This window comes from Globicephala melas, chromosome 10, assembly GCF_963455315.2.
Source record: "Globicephala melas chromosome 10, mGloMel1.2, whole genome shotgun sequence".
In the NCBI taxonomy this organism is placed as follows: domain Eukaryota; kingdom Metazoa; phylum Chordata; class Mammalia; order Artiodactyla; family Delphinidae; genus Globicephala; species Globicephala melas.
Genome location: NC_083323.1, coordinates 25,063,095 through 25,088,045, shown reverse-complemented (window position 1 = coordinate 25,088,045; position 24,951 = coordinate 25,063,095). Strand labels below are relative to the sequence as shown.

The following is a 24,951-nucleotide window of genomic DNA, read 5'->3' as shown; positions in this document are numbered from 1 at the left end:
AAACTGCTAACAGCTATTATCACGATTGTTGGAATATAGGCATTTTTTTTTCTCATTATGGTTTTCTGTATTTTCAACAGTGAACTTTTATTACTTTTTAAATTAGTTAAAAAGTAATTGTAAGGGCTTCCCTGGTGGTGCAGTGGTTGAGAGTCCACCTGCCGATGCAGGGGACACGGGTTTGTGCCCCGGTCCGGGAGGATCCCACATGCCGCGGAGCAGCTGGGCCCGTGAGCCATGGCCGCTGAGCCTGCGCGTCCGGAGCCTGTGCTCCGCAACGGGGGAGGCCACAACAGTGAGAGGCCCACGTACCGCAAAAAAAAAAAAAAAAGTAAATGTAATATAAAAAAATGCAATGCATCTGATGAAAAAGTTCACGTCCAACAGCTACAGAAAGTAAACCCATCTGAATTAGCTTCCACTCCATCCCCAAACCCTAGAATATAAGAGTAGAAATACCAGGTCCTTATTTGATTTTCTTAGTTTAAGGAATTAGATTTGAGTTCCCTCATTAAGAGAAGGTAATCTTTAGCATCAGTGAAAGAGTTGATCAGGAAATGAGGCAAAAATCAGGAGATCATATTCCTTTATTACATATATGAAATATAAAAAATTAACAGAGCAATATATATATATATTTTGCAAGTCCACAGGACCTCAGGAAAAATATGTTCTGTATGTGAAGTTAATCTTATGGCACTGTGGTTCAGGTTTTATATATTCAAGTACAGAAGAAATGATATGTATAGTGGTTATGCATGAGTACAGAAGAGAAATAATAATGAAAAACTGTAATTTGGTGAACTATCACATACATTGAGTCAAAAAATGAGTGAATAGAATGACCATATACTGTTAATAAAGACAAGGAGGAAACTGTTTCCATATTCAGGTTTAAATACTAAACACAAAAATAAAACAAATTGTGTCTACAATAATTTTTGAAGTGTATACAAGTGCATTGCAAATAAATGGGCTTTTAAAATTTAAAGTCCATTTTCTCTTTATCCAAGCATTTTCTACACTTATGACTCCTTTCTCTTAGAGTCTCTTCTTGTTCAGTTTTTTTAAAAGTTTCATCATGGCTGGTATCTGTGGAATCTAACCTCTATCCCAAAGCTGAGACTTCATGCAAACATATTCTCCTTTCAGGTTGCATCTTCACATAGTTACTCTCAAGTGTTCAAGTTTAAAGAGTACAACTTCCACTTTTTTTCCACACGTAGTGATAGTGCTTCTGTTTCAGCAGGTTTTCTTACGTGCCCTTTTCTTCTTTTTTTTTCTGTCAACGGCAGTCTCCAAACTTTCACAACACAAGTGGTAGGTAGTAAAGTGCTTTATACAATGAAATACTATATACATGTGGAGAGGTTCCATTTAACACCCCACAGACCAAAGTTCACACACATCACGCAAGAGAAGGCTCTTTTTAAGAAACACCTTTTCTGATAGTAGGGTTGGGGATTCCTTAAAATCTCATTAATTACTCCAAGTAGCACAAATGTAAGTAACATATCTGAAGATGGGAGGAGTCCTTGTTACATGCATTGCCCTTAATGGATTACTGCTAAATATCTTACTGCTATTAAAATATTCTTAATAGTTATGAATTTCAGAATCAGTCCTATAGAAAATAGGTATCGGTATTGGATTTTTCATTCCACTTTATGAAACAAACTGTATTTAAACATGGGCCCAAAAGAGATAGGGTAGACAAGGGCCATGCATTGGAACATTTCTATATATTTTGGCACTAAAAAAAATTTCCAGTTTCATCTCTGAGGTCTCCTTTCCATTAAGTTTGTGTTTTGTACATAGAGAATTGCCATTATGTGCTATACACCTTTTCTGCTACTTGCACTCTCTTTTCAAAATATCCATGACTTTTCTTCCAAGAGATGGTTTCCAGTGCTGGACAAAACTTTTCATATTCACGACTAGTTTGCCTGTTCTTACATCCTCATGTCCTGCTACAAGGTACTCCAAACCTGAAAGAGAACAAAATTAGGGACTATGTAGTATCATAGTTTAGTGAAGGGAGAGATGTGACTTTAGCAGTTTTATATATACATGGTTCACGGTTTTATAAATTCATAGTTGAAATAGGGAGTCATATGCAATAATAGCTGACACTTAGTAAATATTTATTATGTGCTAAGTGCTCTAAATGTATTATCTCATTTAATCTTGAAAATAACCCTATGAAGTAGGTATTACCTTTCTTCTTTCCTTGTTTTACAAATGAGGAAACAGAGGCTTGGCAAGATTGAGAAACAGTGTTTGCCAGTAAGCAGTGCACGCTGACTCAAGTTCAGGCCTGTCTGATTGTTGAACTTTTACTCTTTCCCTCTATGGTGAAGAAGTGAGGATTCTGTGGGTACTTAACATGCTGCTACAGTTCAATATTTCTTGGAGACTCACTATGTATAGTAGTGTATATTAAGGAGGATTTTATAAAAGTGAAACAATCATGTGGGAAAACGTATTGGAAGAGAGCTATGGATTATACAAAATAACACATATCTCCTATAAAAAGTCAGTGTGTTTTTGGAATATAGAATGTTTGTTTGTCATACTTAAAAAAAAGATGAGACTTGACTAGTGCTGACTTTATAATTCAAAATTCTTTTCAGGCTTCAAGTAAAAATTTTGGCTAACAAACATAAGAATCCAAAAGGACAATCTCATTATCCATACATTAATAAAAAGAAATGTGATAATCTCCCTCGGTACATGTCTGTAGTAATATCAATATTAGTATTTTGAAACAATTTTCTTTAATATTATAGGGTAGAGCAAATAAGTAATTACATTTATAAAATAAAACTTTCCTATATAAGATCAAGAGACATATACTTTAAAACTCAAGTTAAGGGAAAACACAAGATGTTAAAATTCAATTGAAAATATCAATTTAAGCTCATGGTTTAATATATACAGTCTTGTTCATTCACTAAAATGGCTTTAAAAATGTCATTCCAGTGGTAATGAACACCTGCAACAAACATAATGTCTCTAATAACAGGTCTCACTAAAGACAAAACAAAACTAAACAAGGCTTCTTGAAGAAATGCTTTTTTTAGGTCCAGGGCAGGAAGATACAAGGTAAGCATGGGATTTCTTATTGTGCTAAAAAAAGCAAGGAAGCTTTCAAAGCTTAATGGGAATCATTTTAAAAGGATACAGGAACCAGCAAGGGAGGGTTATAACTCACCAAAGTTGTGATAATTTGAGCACCAAGAATGTAATAATTGTGTGTGTGTTAATATACTGAATCAACAAAAATCCATAATTCCAAAGTGATACTCAAAAAAGAGAAATCCAGAGAAAAATTAACTTGTCGTCTTGAGACAGTTGTTAAAACCATTCCTTACTTTGGAAATTGAAAATTAAACGAAAAAATTTAGCATTTATCGTGCTTTTATAATAGGAACTATATTTCATGGTAACCTAATAGCCCAGCTTGGGAGAGAAAGTCCTCTTACAGAATAATGTTAATTGATAAATGAAGGGAATTAGGTGAAATTAGAAAAACATAATTTCTCAAAATTCTAATGAAATTATTCATTGAGGAAGGGATTGCCAATTGAATTGGCAATTGAATTTAATGATAAAATCATTAAATTGAATAGTTAATGGGGAACTGGATGTTTGCTTAGTGACTAAGTAACTCATACTCATTGTTTTCTAGTCTCAAAAGGGAACCCAATGGAGAGATCAGGCTGTAATCACTCCAACCCCAGAGTCAAGTTTAGCAACCCTGACGGTGGGTCATCCAGGTACTATATATCTTGTGATGTGATTTAACATGATGTGATTTAACATGAAGCACACAACAATATCTATGATGAATTCTAGACAAAATGTTTATCTTGAGTCTGTCAAGCTTTTCTTTATGATTACAAGAAATATAGGAAGTAGAGAGACAAGCTAAATGACACCACAAAGAACCAACCAGACAAATATAGAAGGCAGGATAATCTACAGGACACCTGGCCTGGTTTCTTCAACAATAATAATTTCTTCAATACTAAAAAGAAACTCTGCATGAATAAAAGATACTTGAGGGACTTAAAAACTAGATACAATGTGTGATTCTGGATTGAATACTGGCAAGGACAAACCACGTCTAGAGAACATTTTGGGATCAGTTGGGAAATTGGAATATGATCTGAGTATTAGAGTATATGAAAATTAAAACTGAAGGTAAAGATAATAACTGAATAAAGTAGGTTGCAGAATGAAGCATATACTTATGATTTCATTTTTGTTAAAATATATACATATATATATACATAAGATGGATTATAAGGTATTTAAATTCTTTAAAGGGTAACCTTAGCTTCTTCAAGAAAAAGAATCCCAATATTTGATTAACAGACTAGTTAAAACATAATCGTCTTAAAAAAAAAAAGAAAAAAACCCAAAACGTAATCATCTTGATATTGTTTGTATCATCTCTAAAATAATAAAATCCTCATTTAAAAATACGATAAACAATTTTTAGGAAACTTTCAGTGTTAAGTCTAGTATTTTAAATGAATTTACTTTGAAACTATAAATAGAACAAATATTATAGGAGTTTGCCATTACTTTGAAGTATAAATATAAATTAAACTAATAAAAATGATGCTGAATAAATCCATAAATTATGGAACAGCATCATGCCAAACGTTAGCGTGGAAAACAATGTTACCTGTTGTATCACTTATTAGCATTTACATTTTATCTTCCTATCTCTATGCTTTTGACATCTACCTTGCTCTAAGTTTTTATTTATTTATTTATTTTTATTTTTTGGCTGCGTTGGGTCTTCGTTGCTGTGCGCGGGCTTTCTCTAGTTGTGGTGAGCGGGGCCTACTCTTTGTTGCGGTGCGCGGGTTTGTCATTGTGGTGCCTTCTCTTTGTTGAGGAGCACAGGCTCTAGGCACGCGGGCTGCAGTAGTTGTGGCACGCAGGCTCAGTAGTTGTGGCTCACAGGCTCTAGAGCGCAGGCTCAGTAGTTGTGGCACATGGGCTTAGTTGCTCTGCGGCATGTGGGGATCTTCCCAGCCCAGGGCTCAAACCCATGTCCCCTGCATTGGCAGGCAGATTCTTAACCACTGCGCCACCAGGGAAGTCCCAACCTTGCTATAAGTTTGAGGGTGCAAAGTTTACTTTGTATCCATAGAGAAAGAAAATATAATACTTTAGTGCTAGTCTTGGTATTCTAATATATATGATTGATGAATGAGTAAATGTATGTATGAATGTAGGAATGAATGAATTTGCAGGGATGCCAATTAGATTACTCCTTTTCAAAAGTAGCAAAGGAAATGTTGGCGTGTAAAGTTTCAGAGTTTTCTTATCAGCTTTCTTTGGCCTTAGCTATTGAACTTGTAAAATGGAAAAACAAAGTGAAATGAAAGAGTGTCTGGTTTTGCTTTGGCAGGTTCTGGTCTTTTCATCAAAGTGAATAAACGTGTTTTCAAGAATTCTTTGAATAATTGTGCTTATGTTTTCAATTGTGATGAGCTCAGTTGATTCTTTTACTCTATTTGGCAGAAATCTGATTAGGAAGTGTAATTCACTTCCTGGAGGGTGGCTCAGATTGTCAAAGCTTTTGTTTATAATGTCTTACTAAAAAACTGAGTGGATTTCTTTCTTTCTTTCTTTCTTTTTCTTTTGCCAAGATAGTAGAAAGTGCTTATAGAAAGAGCCCCGGGAAACAGAACTTAAATTGATGACTCCTAGTCTCCGGTATTCAAAATCCAAGATTCTGATTACTTCATTTGTTCTTTGTAAACATATTTATTTTAAAATGTCTTTAAATTTTTCCTTATTAAAATTTAGATTAATTTAAATAAAATATGAAGAGGTATAAAAGGGTGTGAGAGATTAGTCAATGGTCAAAAGTTTTGACCAAGAGTTTTATATCACTGTGTAGATCGTTTAGGTTGTGGGGAGTATTTTATTGATAGTTTTTCTCTCTCTTTCTCTCACTCAGTTATCTATTTCTCTCAAATTTATTAACCAAAACCCATAAATGACTTCTTAACATAACTGTGGTTTCCTGGACTTAAATTTGAAAAGAATTAGATCCAGAACACAAATTATGCACCTGTTTCAGCAGTGCCATTAAGACACAGCTGGCAACTTCATAAACGAGGAAATACAGAAGATTAAAAAATATATTATTTGTTTTACTAGAACTTACTCTGTGGGTACTTTGTTACTATTATTTGGGTACTAATGGTAGGCCCTGGAGATAGTAAGGTCAAAAATCTAAATCCCATCCTCAAATTTAATGAGGGAGACAGAAATAAGCAGCTTACGACACAGTATGAGTGTACTTGTAGAGTGAACAGATATGAATCCCATCCTTACTTGCTTGCCTCTATGTCTGCCACAATGTTTTAAAGTGCAAATTTTCCTCCACTCCAAGTTTCTCTAAGATTCTGTAGTTTTGTTGTTGTTTGTTTGTTTTTGCTGTTTCTAATTTGAAACCAAAAGGTCATTTAATGAAAAAGAAGATGATGAGAACTTGAGAGTTGTTTTCTATCCAGGAGAAACAGATGCTTCTCATGCAACAGTAAAAATGAATTCGATATTATTTGCACAGATGGAATTTTGCATTTGAACTTCCTTTTGGGAGCAAGTTCTAACCAGGGCATCATAATAGGACCTAGCTTTCCAATACAGTATTATTGGCAGATAAATTCATGAAAGTGCTTTCCTTGCTACTGACACCTGGAACCAATCTGAGACTTCTCTTTCAGGACAGAAAATATTATATTGCTGGATTTTAAAATATTTTACTTTTATAGAGCATGTGAAAGAGAAAAAATTTTTTGATGTCAGTTCAAAGAATTCCATTTGGATTTTCCCTAGATCAGATGGTGAAAAGGAGAGATACTCTTGCTGAGTTTATTTAGGTTGTGGTTCAGAGAATGTAGGACAAGCAGCAAATCAGCAGAAACACGGTAGGTAACAAGCTAGAAGAGACTAATGCTCACCAGGGTTGAGGATTGGACAAGTGCAGCCTCTGTTAGTCCATGATTCTGGATATAATGTTCGTTTTCCTCGTAAAATTTTCAATTTGGTGGATTTTAAGACTTTTTTAATCTTCACATTGACCTCAGCATGAGATCCTTTATCATGAGCTGATAAAATCTTTATTTTTAGCACTGTAACAACACAATTCCAAAAGTCAAAATGCATAGAATTTCATACTATCCTTTGAACTCTGAACAACTTAAATATGCATTTCAGAGTATAATGGAAAAGTGAACCAATGATGATAATGTGGAAATTTGCTTTAAAAATCATTAGGGATTAAGAGGTACAAACTACTATGTATAAAATAGATAAGCTACAAGAATATATTGTATTGTACAACACAGGGAATATAGCCAATATTTTATAATAACTGTAAATGGAATATAACCTTTAAAAATTGTGAATCGTTAGCTGTACACCTGAAACATATAATATTGTACATTAACTGTATATACCTCAATAAAAAGAAAGAAAATCATTAGGCTCATTGATTTTGCACTGACTTCATCTCATTTATCTGTATTAACTATCCTCTTCTTTCTTAACATTTTTCAACTGCTACTTCTGTCCATATCACTATGCTAAGAGAATATCAGCCATTTGCCTACTGCAAATAAATCTTAAACACATTCAGCTATCAAATCTAAATAGAAAAAAGATGCACAGGAAGTAGAATTGTTATCCTGGTTTTTATTTAGATTCTGACTATATTATACTCTTATAGCTAGCTTTGTGTAATGTTATGACAAAAAGCAAAATGTTACTGCCAGGACATATTTTACGTATTCTAAAGAGATTAAATAATATTATTGATTACTTAATTTTCTTCCCTGGTGTAATGCAAGCTGACTGGGATTAGGAAGCTGTCCTACGTGATGGCAGAGCTCCAGTTTTCGATATGACTCCTGATTCTATTATGTTCTTCCATCTATGAAATGGATGTGGATAGGGATCAAGTAATGGGATAAATTGGGGTGGGGAAAAACATAGACCTAAGGAACACTGAATGCAACGTTCTGTATTATTAGGAGAGTTCTTACTGGCTCATCTATATCTTGGAAGATGATGGAAGATTGTGTGTAATAAAAGAACCCTATCTTGGCTGGTACCATATCCTGAGAATATGGCTGTCAGATGGCCATGTTTTCTTTATAGATTCACCAAATGCACCAAATTATAGATTCACCAAATTTTAGACGTCTAAGGGCTCTTAAGAGCTCATCTAGTCTTGTTTTATGTATGAGGAAGCAAGTTTTAAGTGAACTGCTCAAACCTGTATGCCTGATTGATTAGAGGTAGACTTTGGACTAGAACTCTGATAAGATAAATGCATGAAGGGTACATATTGTAGTAGCCCCTTGCACATAGCCAATGCTCAATAAATGTTCACTATTATTTTTCTAGCTCAAAGAGAGCAGGAACCTTATCAATTCACTATTATAACTCAATAAATATTTGCTAAAAGAATAAAAATGAATCGAGTATTTTTTTCTATTAAGTCAGAAAATGGGGAGGGGGAGACCATTTTTCCCCAAGTCTGTAGGTGTATTGCACTTAATAAGACCAAGATACTTCATGACATCATTAAAAGCATTCAAGTTCTCTTAAGCAGAAAATAATACAGTTGTATTAAAAGATATCAATGTGGTTGTAAATTCAGTCAAAGAGCTACTGAATCTATGTGATAATGAAAACCAGTTGATATTTCTATTGAACTGAATGACTTTGGACTAAATTGTCATATTTTTTTGCTTTTAATAGTAAATACCTTTCCCTCTAAACTGACTTTTCTTTACTGGGCACTATGCATTTCAAAAGTTTGCTTCTATTATTTAACCAAGTTGGCAGGTGAAAGGAGGGAAATATGCACATAATTTTAGATAAGATTTATGAGGTTTTTAACATTTGTGTTTTTATCTTTTATGAGAATAAATACAATGTTATCAAGAACCTAAACATTTTGTTTCAGAGATCATGACTTAAAACTTTCTCTTCATTATAATGCATAAATAATAAATAATGCTGTATACATTATGGAATAATAAAAAGATTCAGACACTAGTCAATGATATGTTGGCAAGATAAGGCATCTTTAATATACTTAATAATAAACATAAAGCCATTTAGAATATGAAGATAGTAACAGTCTTTACTTAGGGCAATGGCATTTTCCTTTGTCCATACACTGTATTTTCCTGGCATTTGGAAGGTGGAGGAGTCTAGAGTATATAGAGAGGGCAGGGAAGAGATTCAGGCAGAGAGCTTGTCTCAAGGCCTCCCCACTATATTTCCCCTTCCTTCCCTAACACTGACTGAGCATCTAGTATGTGCAAGGTAATGTGCTGTGTGCTTTTCAAAAATCTCATTTCATGGGGAAGGTGGCGTCATCCCTATTTTACAGAGGAGGAAGTCTGGAGACGTTAAGTTACCCACCCAATAAACCACAAATAAAACCCATGTAGGTCTGAGCCCAAAGCCTGAGCTTTTAATCACTGTGAAATATACAGCTTTAAACTGATTTCTGCCTAGTAGTACTACAGGATAAACTGGCTGAGAAATCATTTAAGTGGCTAGAGACTTCCCTTTTAGATTACTAATACAAGAAGCATTTATAAGAAAGGATTACGTGTCATGATTTTTTTCTTTTTCTTGTTTGCCTCTTTTCCACATAGCAGGATAACCCTGCTTTTGCTGTAAAGCCTCCTGCTCTCACCATTACATTCAACACCATCTCTATTAGGAGAATCTAGGTCAAGGCCAGACTATTACGTTGACTATTATTATATAAGACTAGTGCTTTGATTTACTGTGAATGTGATAAACCAGGCCACCCATTTCCTTAAAAACTCTTCCTACTTAGTTTGAATAGATCCTTAGAAGCATTCAAGCACTTCAAACTCACCGTATGAATATTTCATTCCACAGAATGCCTTGGAGTTTCTTAACACCTGTTCCTTACACTCACATTTACCTACAGAAAGTAAATGAACATGGTGTTAGTTATTTAGAAAAAAAGTAAAACAAAACAAACAACAATCGCAAGTAAACTCAAGAAATCTTTGGAAGACTTTCAAAATGCCTTTGTACATGGTCTATAATAGCATTCTTATACTTATTTATGTACCTGTTTCCTCTCTAGACTGTGATCCTTGAGGACGATGGTTATATCTTATTCATCTTTATATGCTTAAAGCCCAGAATGGATACGATTTTCATTCTTTTTTTTTTTTTTGGCCATGCCGCTCAGCTTGTGGGATTTTAGTTCCCCGACCAGGGATCAAACGCGGGCCCTTGGCAGTGAAAGCACAGAATCCTAACCACTGGACCACCAGGGAATTCCCCAGGATTTTCATTCTTACTGATTTAACAATTAGATATAATTCTACCTCTTCCCTAACCCCTCCCCTCCTACCCTCACACATTGCATTTTATAGGCACTGAGTGGCATAACAGCAGGTAACATTTACTGGGGAGCACTTACTACATGCCAGACACTATTTTAAGTCTTTTACATTTATTTACTAAGTATTTATTTATTATTTATTTATTTATTATTTATTTTCTATTTACAATAGTCTGAGATTCTAACAAATAGAAATTTGACAGGAATACAGAGATAAAAGGATGAGCAAAGAAATGTAAGAGAAAGAGGAGAGAGTGTTCATGGAAGAACCAGCTGTTCTGTTTATCCTGGGTACAGATTGAGTTGAGGATAATAGAAGGTATCATGGAGGACCTTGACTGATATGCAGTTAGGGCCTGAATTTAATTTGTTAGATAAAGGGGAATTTTCAAAGCTATCAGCTTAAAGAAGTTACATTAATTTAAAAATATATATATGAAAATTAATCTGGCATTACTGTATCAAAACTATTGGAATGGAGAAAATATGAAGGCAGGGACCAGTTAGAAACTCGTGAAATTGGTAACACACAACAGTAACTAAATTGAATACCAACTATAAGCCATAAACTTTATAAGGAATTTTATCCATATGATCTTATTTAATATTTACAGTTAGGTTATGAGATAGGTACTATTAACAAATGAAAAAAGGAAGGCTCAGAGAGGTTAATTAGCTTGTTCAAGGCAGCGTATAGCTAACAAGTAGAAAAGCCAGATTTTAAGCCTGGGTTGGGGAGAATCTGAAGCCCCCAATCTTTCCATTGTACTGTCTTTCTAAGGCAGATGGGATGTGGGTCTGAGAGGTGGCCATGGGTGTAGATAGGAAGAAATATCAAGGGATGCTGCAGAGCTAGGGTCTACAGGTCTACAAATCCTGTCACTGCATTGGATGAGGACAAGCATCCAATTTTATGAGGAAGCATAAAAATGTACTTGAAATTTTCACCCAAGGTGACAGAGAAGATTGTAGTTTCACTAACAGAAATAGGGAAGTTAGGAGAAGGAGAGCATTTTAGGAGTGTATTACATTTTTTTTTTGTAGTAATCAATAGTCTAACTTAATTATTGAAAGTTTATTGAGTAGCTCATAGAAAGGAGAAAAAGCCGAAGAACCAGAACTCTGAAAGGACAAGAAACAAGAGAGCGCCAGAGATCTATTGGGCAGTCTCTTTACGGCTTTGCCATTGGAATCATGAACTCTAATCATTTTCAGAATTTGCCACTTTCAGCTCAAGATTTAAACTCTAGGGACAGAACATCTGATTGACCTCTCTAAGACTGTATTAAATGGCGGAAGAGTGGTTCCCCAAAGAGAAACTGGGTTGAGCTACCACAGAAATAGCAAGAAAGAAGGGGAAAGGGATCTGGTCGGGCAAAAAACAACAGAGTTCTAGTACGAGGAGAATATAATGAATTAGAGATGCTGACAGACATACATGTGGAAATGAGAGTGTGATTCTGGTGAAACTAGGTAGGTAGATATGGAAAATGGAAAATATTGACATATCGGCTCTAGCTAAAGTTTCTTGAGAAACCAGAACGAGATCTGCAAGTAGAAAATCACAGTGGAATTAAATAGTGGGAAAGATTAAATCAAAGATGCTTAAAATGAGCTGTTGTGATTTGTTAAGTAATATTGCTTATCATCTAAACAAAGCAGAGGATTGCTCTTTCAGAAACTGTAGTAACCTGAGTGGACAGCTCATGGCCTTTGATGATTCCACCAAAGCAGAAGAGTATGGTAACTACCATGCATATCTTACTCCTCAACATAATGCTCTTCCCTTTGTCCTTGAGCCTATAAGAACATGAGTAGGGAGGGACAATATTGGGGTGGGGGAGTGGGAGGTACAAACTATTGGGTATAAAATAGGCTCAAGGATGTATTGTACAACATGGGGAATATAGTGAATATTTATAGTGAATATAGTAATAACTGTAAATGGAAAGTAACCCTTAAAAATTGTATAAAAAGAAAAAAAAATTTAATAAAAAGAACATGAATAAGTCTGTTACTTGAAGACCTTTCCTTGGCTGCTTTCCAATACTCCCTTTTCATATGTTAAGAAATCAGACATTAAAATTTGCTTTTGAATAAATCTTTTTTGATTAGGCTTCAGCCCAGATGTGTTTTCTTAAAAGAAATTTGGAAGAAGAGGAAAACCTATTTAGTTATACTGGGTTGTTAGAACGTTTCAAAAAAAAGTATTGCTTACAGTTCTCTGGTACTAGTTAAAGCCAGTTTTGTTGGACAGGAAGTGAAATTTTACATCTGATGCTCTCTACCCCACAAGAAGTGGTAGAAATTAAGAGTATCTTGGTATAGTGCATTATATTCCTAGTTATGGAAACTTATGGCAGGTAAATAGGTATGTAGGCACATAGATTTGAAAATGAACCACAGTGCTTAGAAAACTGATTATCACTTTTCTGTTGAAAAAGGTACGCAGGGGCACTATTTTATACTCATTGGGAATACTGCTGTAGCAGGAGACTGAACAGTCTCTTCCTCAATCCGGAGCTCATCCAGATGAATTTCAGAGACTCTCTGGCGATATCATAGACCTAACAGCTGTTATGGATGTGAGAGTCTGGAGTTAGTCTGATGCCAGCACCGTTATGTGCTTCATTAGTGTGCTGCCAGCTCCCTCCCTAGTAACATGATGATTGGCTTAATGAATGTCTTATGGCACTAGAACCTTGATTTTTACAGATTTGGCTTGGCAGACAAACTTGGAGAATTCTGAAAACGATTGTGTTAGAAAAAGAGAAGAAATCTTTCAAAAGTGGTTATTAAAGTTAACATCATAGAATTCAGACTACGTAGCATTAAGGCACAAAATTAATGGGAAAGATTTTTCCTTTTCAAATGATAAAGAAGATAAATATGACAACTTCATATTACCTTATCTTTCCCACCTTCTTTCCTGTTGTGAATTAAAATGAAACCAATTAGGAAAATGATCATAAGATTATGTTAAGTGAAAAAAAACCCCATGATATGGAATTGCAGATACCAAGTGTTTCTATAACTTGAGTTCTTGATTCTTGAAAGGTCCATAAATTCTCTATGAGAAGGTATTAAAACTGTGGTTTCTTACTCTGCTTCAGCCACACTGGCCTCCTTGCTGTTCCCTAAATAAGTCAGGCCTAGTCTCACCTCAGGGTTTCTGTACTTGCTGTATCTTCTGCCTAAACTCTCTTTCCTCTGTTATCTGTATAGCTCATCCCTTACCTTCCTCAGGTTTTTTTCTCAAAAGTCCTTTCATAGGACTTTTCTGATCACCCCATTTAAAAGTATGTCCCTCTCAAGTATTTCTTATCCCACATCCCTGCTTTATTTGTCTATTATATTAAACATCATTAAATATTTTCCTTGTTTATTAGCTGTCTTCCTCTGCATGAATGTGAACTCCTTGGAGACTGAGGTTTTTGTCTGTTCAATTACTAGATTTACAGCACTGGCACGTAGTATGAGTATTCAATAAATATTTGTCAAATGAATGAGTCTATAAAGCATTCCTATAAATTAGTAAGAAAATTACAAATAGGAAATTCACAGAAAAAGAAACCTGAAATCCAAGAAACCATGAAAAATTACTAATCAGGAAAATGCAATTAAAATGACAAGATCCCATTTCACACCCATCAGATTGGCAAAAATTTAGAGGTTTGATAACATCAGTTTTAGAAGTCCAATAAATATTGAATGAATTAAACTGTGCCTGAGTTATTAAAGCGTTAGAATACTGCTTGGCCCCTTGTATGTGCTATATAGACATTTGTTAAATAAGTACAAAGTACTTATTTGTGAGGATGTGGAACAACAGGGTGTCATACTTTGCTGGTGGAATGGAAATTTATGCAACCACTTGAGAGAGCTATTTGGCAATAAATGGTAAATTTGACAATAAGCACACTGTGACCCAACAGTGTCTAGATTGTACCCCAGAACAAGGGTCAGCAAACATTTTCTATAATGGAACAGATAATAAATATTTTAGGCTTTGTGGCCATGGGGAAAAATTAAAAATTTTATGTAGGTACTTATATAACCATTTAAAATAACTTATATAACCATTTAAACCTTAGAGCAGGCAGCTTAGCCTGTAGAAAAGTAGATGGCAGGCCACGTTTGGCCTGAGGGCTGTAGTTTGCCAGCCCCTGATCTAGTGAAACTCCTTCTCAAGTACACAATATAACACATATAAGAGAACATTCATGGTAGCATTATATATAATAGTGGAAAATTGGAAATTGGAAATAACCTAAATGGCAAACAATGGGAGAATACAGAGTGTTGTATTCATATAATAGAATGGATAAATCTAAAAAAAGTATACATTTAACTAAAAAAAAAAAAATTTAAAGGGTAGGTAAGTTATCATGTACATGAGATTTTAAAAACATTACATAAATATATAAATATATTAATTATATACTATTTAATATATATATATAGTAAAATACTAAAAATGTGAAAGTGGATGATGAACACCAAAATTCAGGTTAGTGGTTATTCTGTGGAGTAAGGAAGGCTAGTCAACTTGTAGATTGGTACATCAGGGGCTTCAAATGCATCTGTAGAATTTAAATAAAAATATGAGGCAATTATGGCAAAATCAAGATTTGATAACACTAGAAGGTGTTCATATGGGTGTTCATATCACATTTTTGGTGTTTGTCATGTTTAATAATAAAAAATATTTTAATGTTATTTTAAGTTTTATTTGGATGGTTTGGTGAGCACTTTACAACCAAATGCTGACAACAAGATTTCTTGTCCGCATTTGTATTTGTGACATGATTTAAGTTGATGCTAAATAGAACCACTTGAGTTTCTATGAGAAAAGAATAGAGATAGGATGAACACAGAAATTATGTGTTCACGCCAGTATCACAGCCTGCTCCTCAAATGACAGAACACGTAAACATCACAGGAAAATTAAATCAGAATAAAGAGGAGTATAGACTTGATAAACTCAAGGAATCATATTTATGTAGTAAACAGTGTTTTGGCTTCAGTAAAAATCATTTTTCATATTCAATTAATGTTAATTTGAATTTTATTAGTTTTATTTGGCTTATATTTAGTTTGTAAAATTATTTTTGTTTTATAGTTGGTTAAAAGCTTTAAACATAAGGAGTTCACAGCTAGCTTTTGCTTTGTACTGAGTTACATACACTAGGTCTGTAAGAATGTTTTTCCTTTAAATGAATCTGTACATTTCCATTGAGTTAGCTCTCAACTGTGTAAAACAGTATGTTTTAGAGAGAGGAAGGGACTTCCCTGGCGGTCCAGTGGTTAAGATTTCGCCTTCCAATGCAGAGGGCGTGGGTTTAATCCCTGGTCAGGGAGCTAAGATCCCACATGCGTCGTGGCCAAAAAACCAAAACATAAAACCGAAGCAATATTGTAACAAATTCAATAAAGACTTTAAAAATGGTCCACAGCAAAAAAAAAAGAAAAATCTTAGAGAGAGGGAAACATACCAAAGTATTAACAGTGGGATAGTGAGATTTGGAGTTTTTTTTTTACTGTGATATTCTGCATTTCCCAAATTTTCTGTACTAATTACATGTTATTCTAACAATCAGAAAATAAACAAAAGCTTGTTAAATACCATTTAGCTATGTTTAAGAGTTTTATACTTACGGGGGTCACTACTTTGTTAACCTTAGAACTAGAGTTCCCCTTGTAAGATCCAAAATCTGTTCTCTGGTTTGTCATGAATCACTGTTACTCAAGACCAGACCCGGAAATATGACTAGACGCAGTAATATCTATTGTCTCACCTGAATGTCGAAGTGCAGAAAATCCTTGCTCATCCTCCCACTCCCAAGTTGGTTCACTCTTATTGTGCATGGAATGGAAGTTAGGAATTTCATGATGCCAGTCTATGTCTGTGCTGCTAATAAAATAGAAAATGATGAAGAACTTATTAAGGAATTTCTTAGAACTTGAATGAAATGAATGTATTTCTAGAGATTTAAACCTTATTAGCTACCTTCCCATCCTTTCACTTTTCAGAAATAGTGTTGTAAAGGGCTTATTGTTAAAAAGAATAATTTATTTTACAGAATGAACCAGGCCATCTCTAGAATCTTGCAAGAACAAATTACTTGACTCTGCACTTTAACAAAAATTTTTTAAAGAGATGTGCAAATACATCTTTGTCCACTAGCGGCATGCAACGTTTTCCAAATCACTACCAGATCTTCAAAAGAATCTGAAAGACACAGAGGTGAGAACAAGAGCCATGCACATTCACCTGCTGATGCAGTCTCCTGTGAGAGGGTCGCAGCTCCCTGCACAGTCACAAGGCCTGCAGCCATAGGCTCCGAAGCCCCAGTATCCCACCATACACCTGTCGCAATGTGGCCCTGCCACCCCCGGCTTGCAAGGGCAGTCACCGTTGCTGGGGTCACAGAAGGTCACTGAGCTGAAAGGAAGAACAGCTGATCCAACTGGATGACAGGAACACACTACAACAGAGAGGACACACAAGGACCAATGAGTAACCAGATTATCTGTGGAGATTAGGCCCAGCCATCCCAAACTGGCTTCCCTTTACCACACAGCATATCTCTGAGGCTCCTCCTTTACCCACTTGGTGTATGCTCAATGAATGAAAGCTAATTAAATGACAGATAAGAAGATATCATCAGAAAAGCACATCTGCTGCTAAACCACCTAATTTATCCTAAAATTAAAGGCATTATATATGAATGGCTTTTGTTTGGGGTGATGAGAATGAATCAGCAAAGAAAACAAAGAAGGAGCAGTTAGTGAGAAAGGAAAAAATTCATGAGCGCATGGTGTTCTGGAAGCCAAACAAAGTTTCAAGGAGGTGGACTGACATCAACTGTGTTAAATGCTGACAGGTCCAAGAAGATGAGGAACAGGAATGGGTCACTGTACTTGACAGCATGAAGACCACCGGTGTCCTTGGCAGGAACGGTTTCAGTGTAACAGTGAGTGGCGAACCTCACTGAAGAAAACTCAGGAGAGAATGGGAATAGAGTAATCTGAGCAAGAGAACAGACAGCTCTGTTGTGAGCTTTTCTATAAGGGCACAGAAATGTGGTGGTAGCTAATACCGAATGGATATATGAACTGAAGTGAAGGTTTGAATTTTTGTCTGTTTTGATTGTTTTAAGATAGGGGAAATTACAGCATGTTTGATGTTGATGGAAATGATCCAGTAGAAAGGGAAAAATTGATGAGTAGAAGAGAGATGGGAGAATTTTTAAAGGGATACTTGAGTGAGGAAAAAAAGGATGGGATTTGGTGTAGAAGAGGAGGTGTTGGACTTGGGTAGGAGCATGATTAGTTCATAGTAATAGGACAGAAGGCAGAGCATATGGATACAAATGCAGGGAAGTGAATAAATGCAGTGGTGGGAGCCGGTGGGATTTTTCTTCTGATTGCTTGCATTTTTTTTTTGGCTGCGCTGGGTCTTTGTTGCTGTGCCCGGGCTTTCTCTAGTTGCAGCAAGTGGGGGCTACTCTTCGTGGCGGTGTGCGGACTTCTCATTGCAGTGGCTTCTCGTTGTGGAGCACGGGCTCAGTAGTTGCAGCATGAAGGCTCTAGAGCATGCAGGCTTCAGTAGTTGTGGCACATGGGCTCAGTAGTTGCAGTGCGTGGGCTCAGTAGTTGTGGTGCACGGGCTTAGTTGCCCCGCAGCAATGTGGGATCTTCCCAGACCAGGGATTGAACCCGTGTCCCCTGCATTGGCAGGCAGATTCTTAACCACTGTACCACCAGGGAAGTCCCCTGATTGCTTGTATTTTCTGGATGAAATAGAAAGCAAGGTCATCAGGTGACAGAGATGATGAAGAATGGGAGTGGGAGAGTGAATGAGACACTTAGGAAGTGAAGTATAATTGCCAGCAGCATAAAGGCCACCTTTTGAGGTTAGTAGTCATCAATTTATAGTGACCCCAGATAAAATGATAGGTTGTTTCTCCAACCCTATACAAGTGGGAGAGTTCAGGTTTGGTATAGGAAGAAAGCTTAATTTGATTTGTTGAACGTTTGTGTCCCCCGGCTTCAGATTTGTATGTTGAAGCCTAATCCCCAATGTGATGGTATTTAGAGGTGGGGGGCCTTTAGGAGGTTTGGATACAATTTGGGGGAGATGAGATTGGTGCCCTTATAAGGGAATGAAGAATGCAGAGCTCTCTTCTTTGTGAAGGATGTGAGGCAACAACAGAGGTTGGCAGTCTGCAACCCAGAAGAGAGCTCTCACCAGAACTGGACCATGCTGGTACCATATTGCGGACTTCAACCTCCAGTTATTTCTCCAACTGTGGGGAATAAACGTTTACCTTTTAAGCCACCTAGTCTATGGTATCTTGTTATAGCAGCCTGTATGGGCTAAGACAGCTCCTCAGACTAGAATCTATAATCAGCCACTTCTGCAAGTCCTTTCTATTAATCAAAAGTCCTTCCCCTCAGCCCTCTCCCAACTCCTGCGATTGCCTACTGCTCAGTTTGACAATCCCCAACACTTTCTTTGTTCATGGGCTAGCAAGAGTAGCTGAACAAAGTAAAAAAAAAATGTGCTTGTTGGGTTTATCACAAATTTGTGTACCCTAACCTCAGTAGGGTCCCCTAACTGATGCTCATTAGCCCTATTTATTCAGTTGTCCCTGCCTATTTTTTTAAAATAAAATTCCTCACAGTGGGTGTCCCAAAATTTCTCCAGACTTTTTAATTCACCCTCACCACTTGGTCTGAAGATTCTGATTCACTGATAAGGTCCTCAGGTAATCTTTTCTCCACCTCAAAATCTCTTTATCTTCAACTTTCCACGCTTTTCTCTAAGAATCAAATGAGAAAGCTGGAAGAGATCTTGCTTTATGGCCTTGTCTCTCACAAGCTCTGTGATTTTGGACAAAAAATTTAACTTTTGTGAATGTCGGTTTCTTCATTTGGGTATCTACATTACACGGAGATTTGATGAGGATGAAACTATTTTAAATGAGATTACTTCAGCAAGGTGCATAGCACAGAGTCTGACACCTGCCGGCCGGCTCTTCCTTCTGAATCTTCTCAATTAACTTTCTAGATCCCACTCCCTCCTTTATCCCCTTGGAAACTTACTCTATTGATTACTTTCTTTGTCATTAAAAGCTCTGTTTGGCTTCAATCTGGCTTCACATCAACTACTAACTGTGTGACTTTTGGCAAGATACCTAGCCTCTCGTTTTCTCAGTTTTCTCTTCTATAAAATGGAAAAGAGAACAATATCTACCCTCATACAGTTGTAAGGGTGAAAGGAGATCACGTATATAAAGCACTTAGTATAGTGTATGGCATATGGTTAGTTAATCGTGAGTTAAATAACTAATGAATTCATTAGATAATTCTTGTAGAAGCATAGAGTCTATGCCTGTATAAGTTATGGTGACTCACGGATATGAGTCAAGGAGCTCATATCCGTGTGGGGGAAACAGAGGAATAAACAAAACATTTCCATAATCTGTGATTAGCACTCTGATAGAGCTCTGTAAGAGCACAGAGGAGGGGTGCACAGGCTGAGGGTCTCACATAGGATCCACAAAGGAGGGGTCATTTAGACATCTGAGTTGATCCTAAAAGATGAGTAGGAGTTTGCAAGGTGAAAAGGAGGGGAAGATAGGCAGTTGCTTATTTCAGCCTGTCTTTAGATTCTCTCCCTGTTGCATTTCTTTTAAATAATTAAAACAAAATTTTAATTGTGGTAAAAAACACATACCATAACATTTACCATCTTAACCATTTTTAAGTGTATGGTTCATCCTCATTGCATTTTATGTTTCTGCATTATATGTGGAAGCTCTTCCTGCTTCCTGAAAACGTGAAACTCTTTCATGCCTCAGTGCCCCTGGCTGTGCCTGCATTGTTTTTACCTTTACCCTTCCTTGTCCCACGCCTTCCGGACAATTAACCACCCTCTCTTCTATGCTGCCTCTGTTCTTTGTATGTATTTCTATTCTGTGTGTATCACAGTGCATTATTATTTATGTGCCTGTCTCCCTTATTACTGGACTCTGAACTCATTGACAGAAGGATCTTTATCTTCTTATTTTTGCTTTCTATGCCCCAGAACAGAGCCTGGTACATAGTAGATGCCCAAATAAGAATTTACGGAATTGACCTGAAGGACATTCCAGGCTGTAGGAGTCATATGTGAAAGGGCCTATTTGGGGACTGTGAGAAGGTTACTGTGTCTAGAGTGTGCATTGAGTGGAAAGCAGTTGGAGCTGATGAGCCTGAAGAAAAAGCTATAGAGTTACGTTTGGAGCCAGACTGAGGCAGGGCCTAACCCAAGAAGTTGAATTTTGTCTTATGGGTATAAAGAATCATAGGAAGTAAAATGTTAAAAAAGCAGAACTACGACATGCTTATAATTTAATTTTGACAGTTACTTTGGCATCATTGTATGAAATAGACTGCAGTAGGGGGAGACTGATGGCAGAGAAACCAAAGAAATGAGAGAGAACAAGGAACTTGACTAAGACAGCAGATGAAGGAATGGGAGAAAACCTTATTTTTTTTAATAGTGAATTGATAGGGTTCAGAGGCCATCTGGATGAGGAGGAAGAATGCATTGTTGAGGGACAAACAGAAACTGAGGAAGATTTTAAGGTTTGTAGTTTATGAAAGTGAATGACTAGAGCAGGTTGGGATAGGTGAATCCATGTTGGGGTGGAGATAGGGAAGGGAGGGAGAAGAGAGTGAGTTCAGGGTTAGACATATTAAGTTTGAGATGTCTGAAGGATGCACCAATAAGTTATAATACACAACTGGAAATAATAATCTGAAGTGTAGGAGAAGGTTGGGGTCACAAATACAGTGTTGAGAGTTGTCAGCAGATGGGGGTTGAAACTAGGAGGGCTGGATGAGATTTCCCAGGGATAGTGTATAGAGTGAGAAGGCAACCAAGGGTGGAACACTGGTCCAGGCAGATAAGGACCAGATAGAGAGGGAAAAGAATCAAGTAGGTGTTGTTATAGAAACCAAAGGATGAGAAAGTTTCAAGTGATTAACAATGTAAGACAACACAGAATGAGTAAGTCACATAAGATTTATAATAGGACAGTAATGCTGTCAAACAGGAAGGTGTTGGTGACTTGTGAGAACAGGAGCTGACGAAATGCAGGTATTGATGGTGTAGTACTCTGTTTAGATCTCTTTAATTTTGTTAAGCCTATAATCATTAGTGCAGTGGTTCCCAAACCAGCAGGAATGTGAGAAGTCTGCAAAAGTTCTTTACATCTTACGTATGTGAAACACACCCTTCCTCTCCTCCCTTATGCTCTCCTTGGTTGAGAACCACTACAGTAAGGGCATGGAATATTGCCTTTTTTTTTTTTTAAACAAAAGGTATAAATTATCTTCTTGAGAATATTCATTTATTTGCTTACTCAACAACATGTGTTAGTTAATAATTTTAATGTTTACGAAGCATTTGTAGTCTACAAAACACAACTGCCCCTTAATCAAACATTTAAGATCCTTCATACTATGGCCCTAGCCCACTTTTCCGGTCTTACTTTTCATTACTCTCTTGCCTATAGCCCTCATTCTAATCGAATGGGATGAATTCTTGCAGCTAGCCTTTATTCTAATTAAATGAACCCCCAACCTTTCCTGTTTCTGTACCTTTATTAATTTCAATAGGGAAATCTTTTCTCCTATATCTATCTTCCAAAATTCTACACGTCCTTTAAGATCTATTCAAGTGTCACCCCTAAAGTTGTCGCTGGAAGGGTATGGTCAAAGCGATTCAACCATTTGGAGCAGTGGAAGTGCTCAAGATAGCAGCTCTGTTTGCACCTTTCTTGTAAAGACAGAACTTCAAAACTCATATTCAGTGATATTCAGAAAAGAGATGCAGCACCCTTCCCTCTGCTACCCTCTCCCACCTCACCAAGTATGAAGCCCAAAGCAGCCATTCCAGTTACCCATCTAATGGACAAGTTTACCTTCTTTGAGAAGTCATTCCTTATTTCAGCACAGTTGAATATGATTTCATCCTTTCTTTGAAACCCTCTAGTGCTTTAAAAATAACACTTCTTCTTATCGCTCTGGTCTCTTCTACTTTGCATTTCAGACAGTCAGAGGTTTACTTTTCTCTGTCAAACCGGTATGTAAATTCCTTGAAGGTGAGCATGGGTCTCACTCACCTATCCCCTGAAGGGTTTAGTGGAGGTAGACTTGGGTTCAACTCCTAGCTAAATTTTTACCTTTATGAGCCCCACATTTCTATTTTACCAGGTGGTACCGAGAGTTAAATGAGCCATAATGTATGTCCCTAGCACTTAACAGGCAATTAGCAGATAGCAAATTATGGCTGCTCAAAAAAAGACTGTTTTTGTTTGTTTTTATTCTTATTCCTCTTCTGTGAAGTCTGTCTTCTTGATCTTTCCCTATTTTCTATTGGATTATTGTTCTAAAACAGACTGTTAAATTGAATTAAAAGGCAGTGATAAAAGAAACTATTTACAAAGGACAGAGGAGGAAAACACCATAATAGATTTTGTTGGAAAGGATAACAATGTGTGTGTTTGTTTAAGGCAGCATTTATTTATCTGTTCACTTACTCAACAGACATTTAATGAGCATCTACTATGTGCTAAATACTGAACAAACTCCTAGGGATAAGACAGTCTTGGCCCTTAAAGAGATTCATAATTTAGAAGAACAATTATTACAAGATTAAAAAAAAACTTACCTAACACAAGAGAGAAGTAAACATTTTGCTTCTAAAACGCTGAATTTCTCAGGAGACCAGTTTTATTTTAATTCATACAGTTACGGTGATCACTATTTCCACATTAAATCCCCAGATATTTTTTCTTTTGGTTGGGCCTCATTATGAAAACATTAGGCATTTTCTCTTAAGATAGCAAAGCACTTTTGATTTTTCATTTGTTTTTAATTAAATAATTTGGAGGTATTATATAATATGTAACATGAATGTATCAAAATGCTATGACTTTAAATTAAATCCCATAATCCAGGATAAACATTTCATCATTTTGAGGTGACTAAACCAATAGTTACTGTATGATTCAGTTAAGTCAACTTGGTTCTTGACAGCAGACAGGGAGCCAGAAGAAAGACAATGTAGGACTCTCATCTATTATTATATGGTATTCCACCACCACCACCATTATCTTTTACTCTAATAGAAGATCCAATCCTTTCTAGGATTTGACCTCTCTGTACTGCCATGTATTTTATTTTATTTATTTAATTTTTAAATAAATTTATTTATTTTATTTTTGGCTGCGTTGGGTCTTCATTGCTACGAGCAGGCTTTCTCTAGCTGCGGTGAGCAGGGGCCAGTCTTCGTTGTGGTGTGGTGGGCTTCTCATTGCGGTGGCTTCTCTTGTTGCGGAGCACGGGCTCTAGGTGCACAGGCTTCAGTAGTTGTAGCTCGCAGGTTCTAGAGCGCAGGCTCAGTAGTTGTGGCGCACGGGCTTAGTTGCTCCGTGGCATGTGGGATCTTCCTGGACCAGGGCTCGAACCCGTTTCCCCTGTGTTGGCAGGTGGATTCTCAACCACTGCGTCACAAGGGAAGCCCTGCCATATATTTTAAAACCTACACACATTTCAGGAATGGCCAGAGAAGAATGTGATTCTATCACATGTGCTAGTGGATTTCTGTCAATGTGACTTTTCACATAATTACAAGATAAAAATACCATTTGGAAACTATGCAGAACTAGCTTCAGGCAGAAGGCCCTGACACCTTTCATGGCATACTTTTTCGGACTGCACACGGAGGATTGCCTTGCATACCTATCTCTTGAAGTTTGTATAGCAGGCAATATCTGACACACATAATCTACATTTCTTATTTTCTTCCAAAATGCAAATATATTTTCTTCTTGCTTGGGGGGAAAAAAAAGTTTCTTCTTAGATTCTGGTTCAGGTTCTGATCCTCCAACATATATTTCTTTTTTTTTTTAATTTATTTACTTTATTAATGTATTACTTTTGGCTACGAGTCTTCGTTGTTGTGCGCAGGCTTTCTCTAGTTGTGGCGAGCGGGGGCTGCTCTTTGTTGCAGTGCGCAGGCTTCTCATTGCGGTGGCTCCTCTTGTTGCGGAGCACGGGCTCTAGACACGTGGGCTTCAGTAGTTGTGGCACGCAGGCTTCAGTAGTTGTGGCTCGCGGGCTCTAGAGCGCAGGCTCGGTAGTTGTGGCACATGGGCTTAGTTGCTCCATGGCATGTGGGATCTTCCCGGACCAGGGCTCGAACCCGTGTCCCCTGCATTGGCAGGTGGATTCTTAACCACTGCACCACCAGGGAAGCCCCAACATATATTTCTTACCAATTGTTGATTCTAAAATGCAACCTAAGCACTTACTTTTTATGCATTCATTATGATGAACGTCAAATTAGAACCCAATTGCAGTGACATAAATCCTTGACTTCAGCTTTCTCCTTGTTAGACATAAAACCCAATAGTAAAGATTGAACTAACATCATATACTATTATTCTAAA

At 36.7% G+C, this 24,951-nt stretch overlaps 1 protein-coding gene across 4 annotated transcripts in view; it reads right to left on the bottom strand.

The window, feature by feature from the left end:
* Positions 1 to 569: 569 nt before the first annotated feature.
* NTN4 (netrin 4) overlaps positions 570 to 24,951 on the bottom strand; it is a 107,008-nt gene continuing 82,626 nt past the window's right edge. For 3 of the 4 annotated variants that reach the window (XM_060306728.2, XM_030856348.2, XM_060306727.1), the window contains 5 exons: positions 16,716 to 16,929; positions 16,240 to 16,355; positions 9,941 to 10,009; positions 6,996 to 7,166; positions 570 to 1,988 (listed from right to left, as the gene is read on the bottom strand). In XM_060306728.2, coding sequence (XP_060162711.1) covers positions 1,852 to 1,988; positions 6,996 to 7,166; positions 9,941 to 10,009; positions 16,240 to 16,355; positions 16,716 to 16,929 — 707 coding nt within the window. In that variant the 3' untranslated portion in view covers positions 570 to 1,851. The remainder of the gene's footprint in view (positions 1,989 to 6,995; positions 7,167 to 9,940; positions 10,010 to 16,239; positions 16,356 to 16,715; positions 16,930 to 24,951) is intronic. The other variant, XM_030856349.2, reaches the window with a different exon arrangement.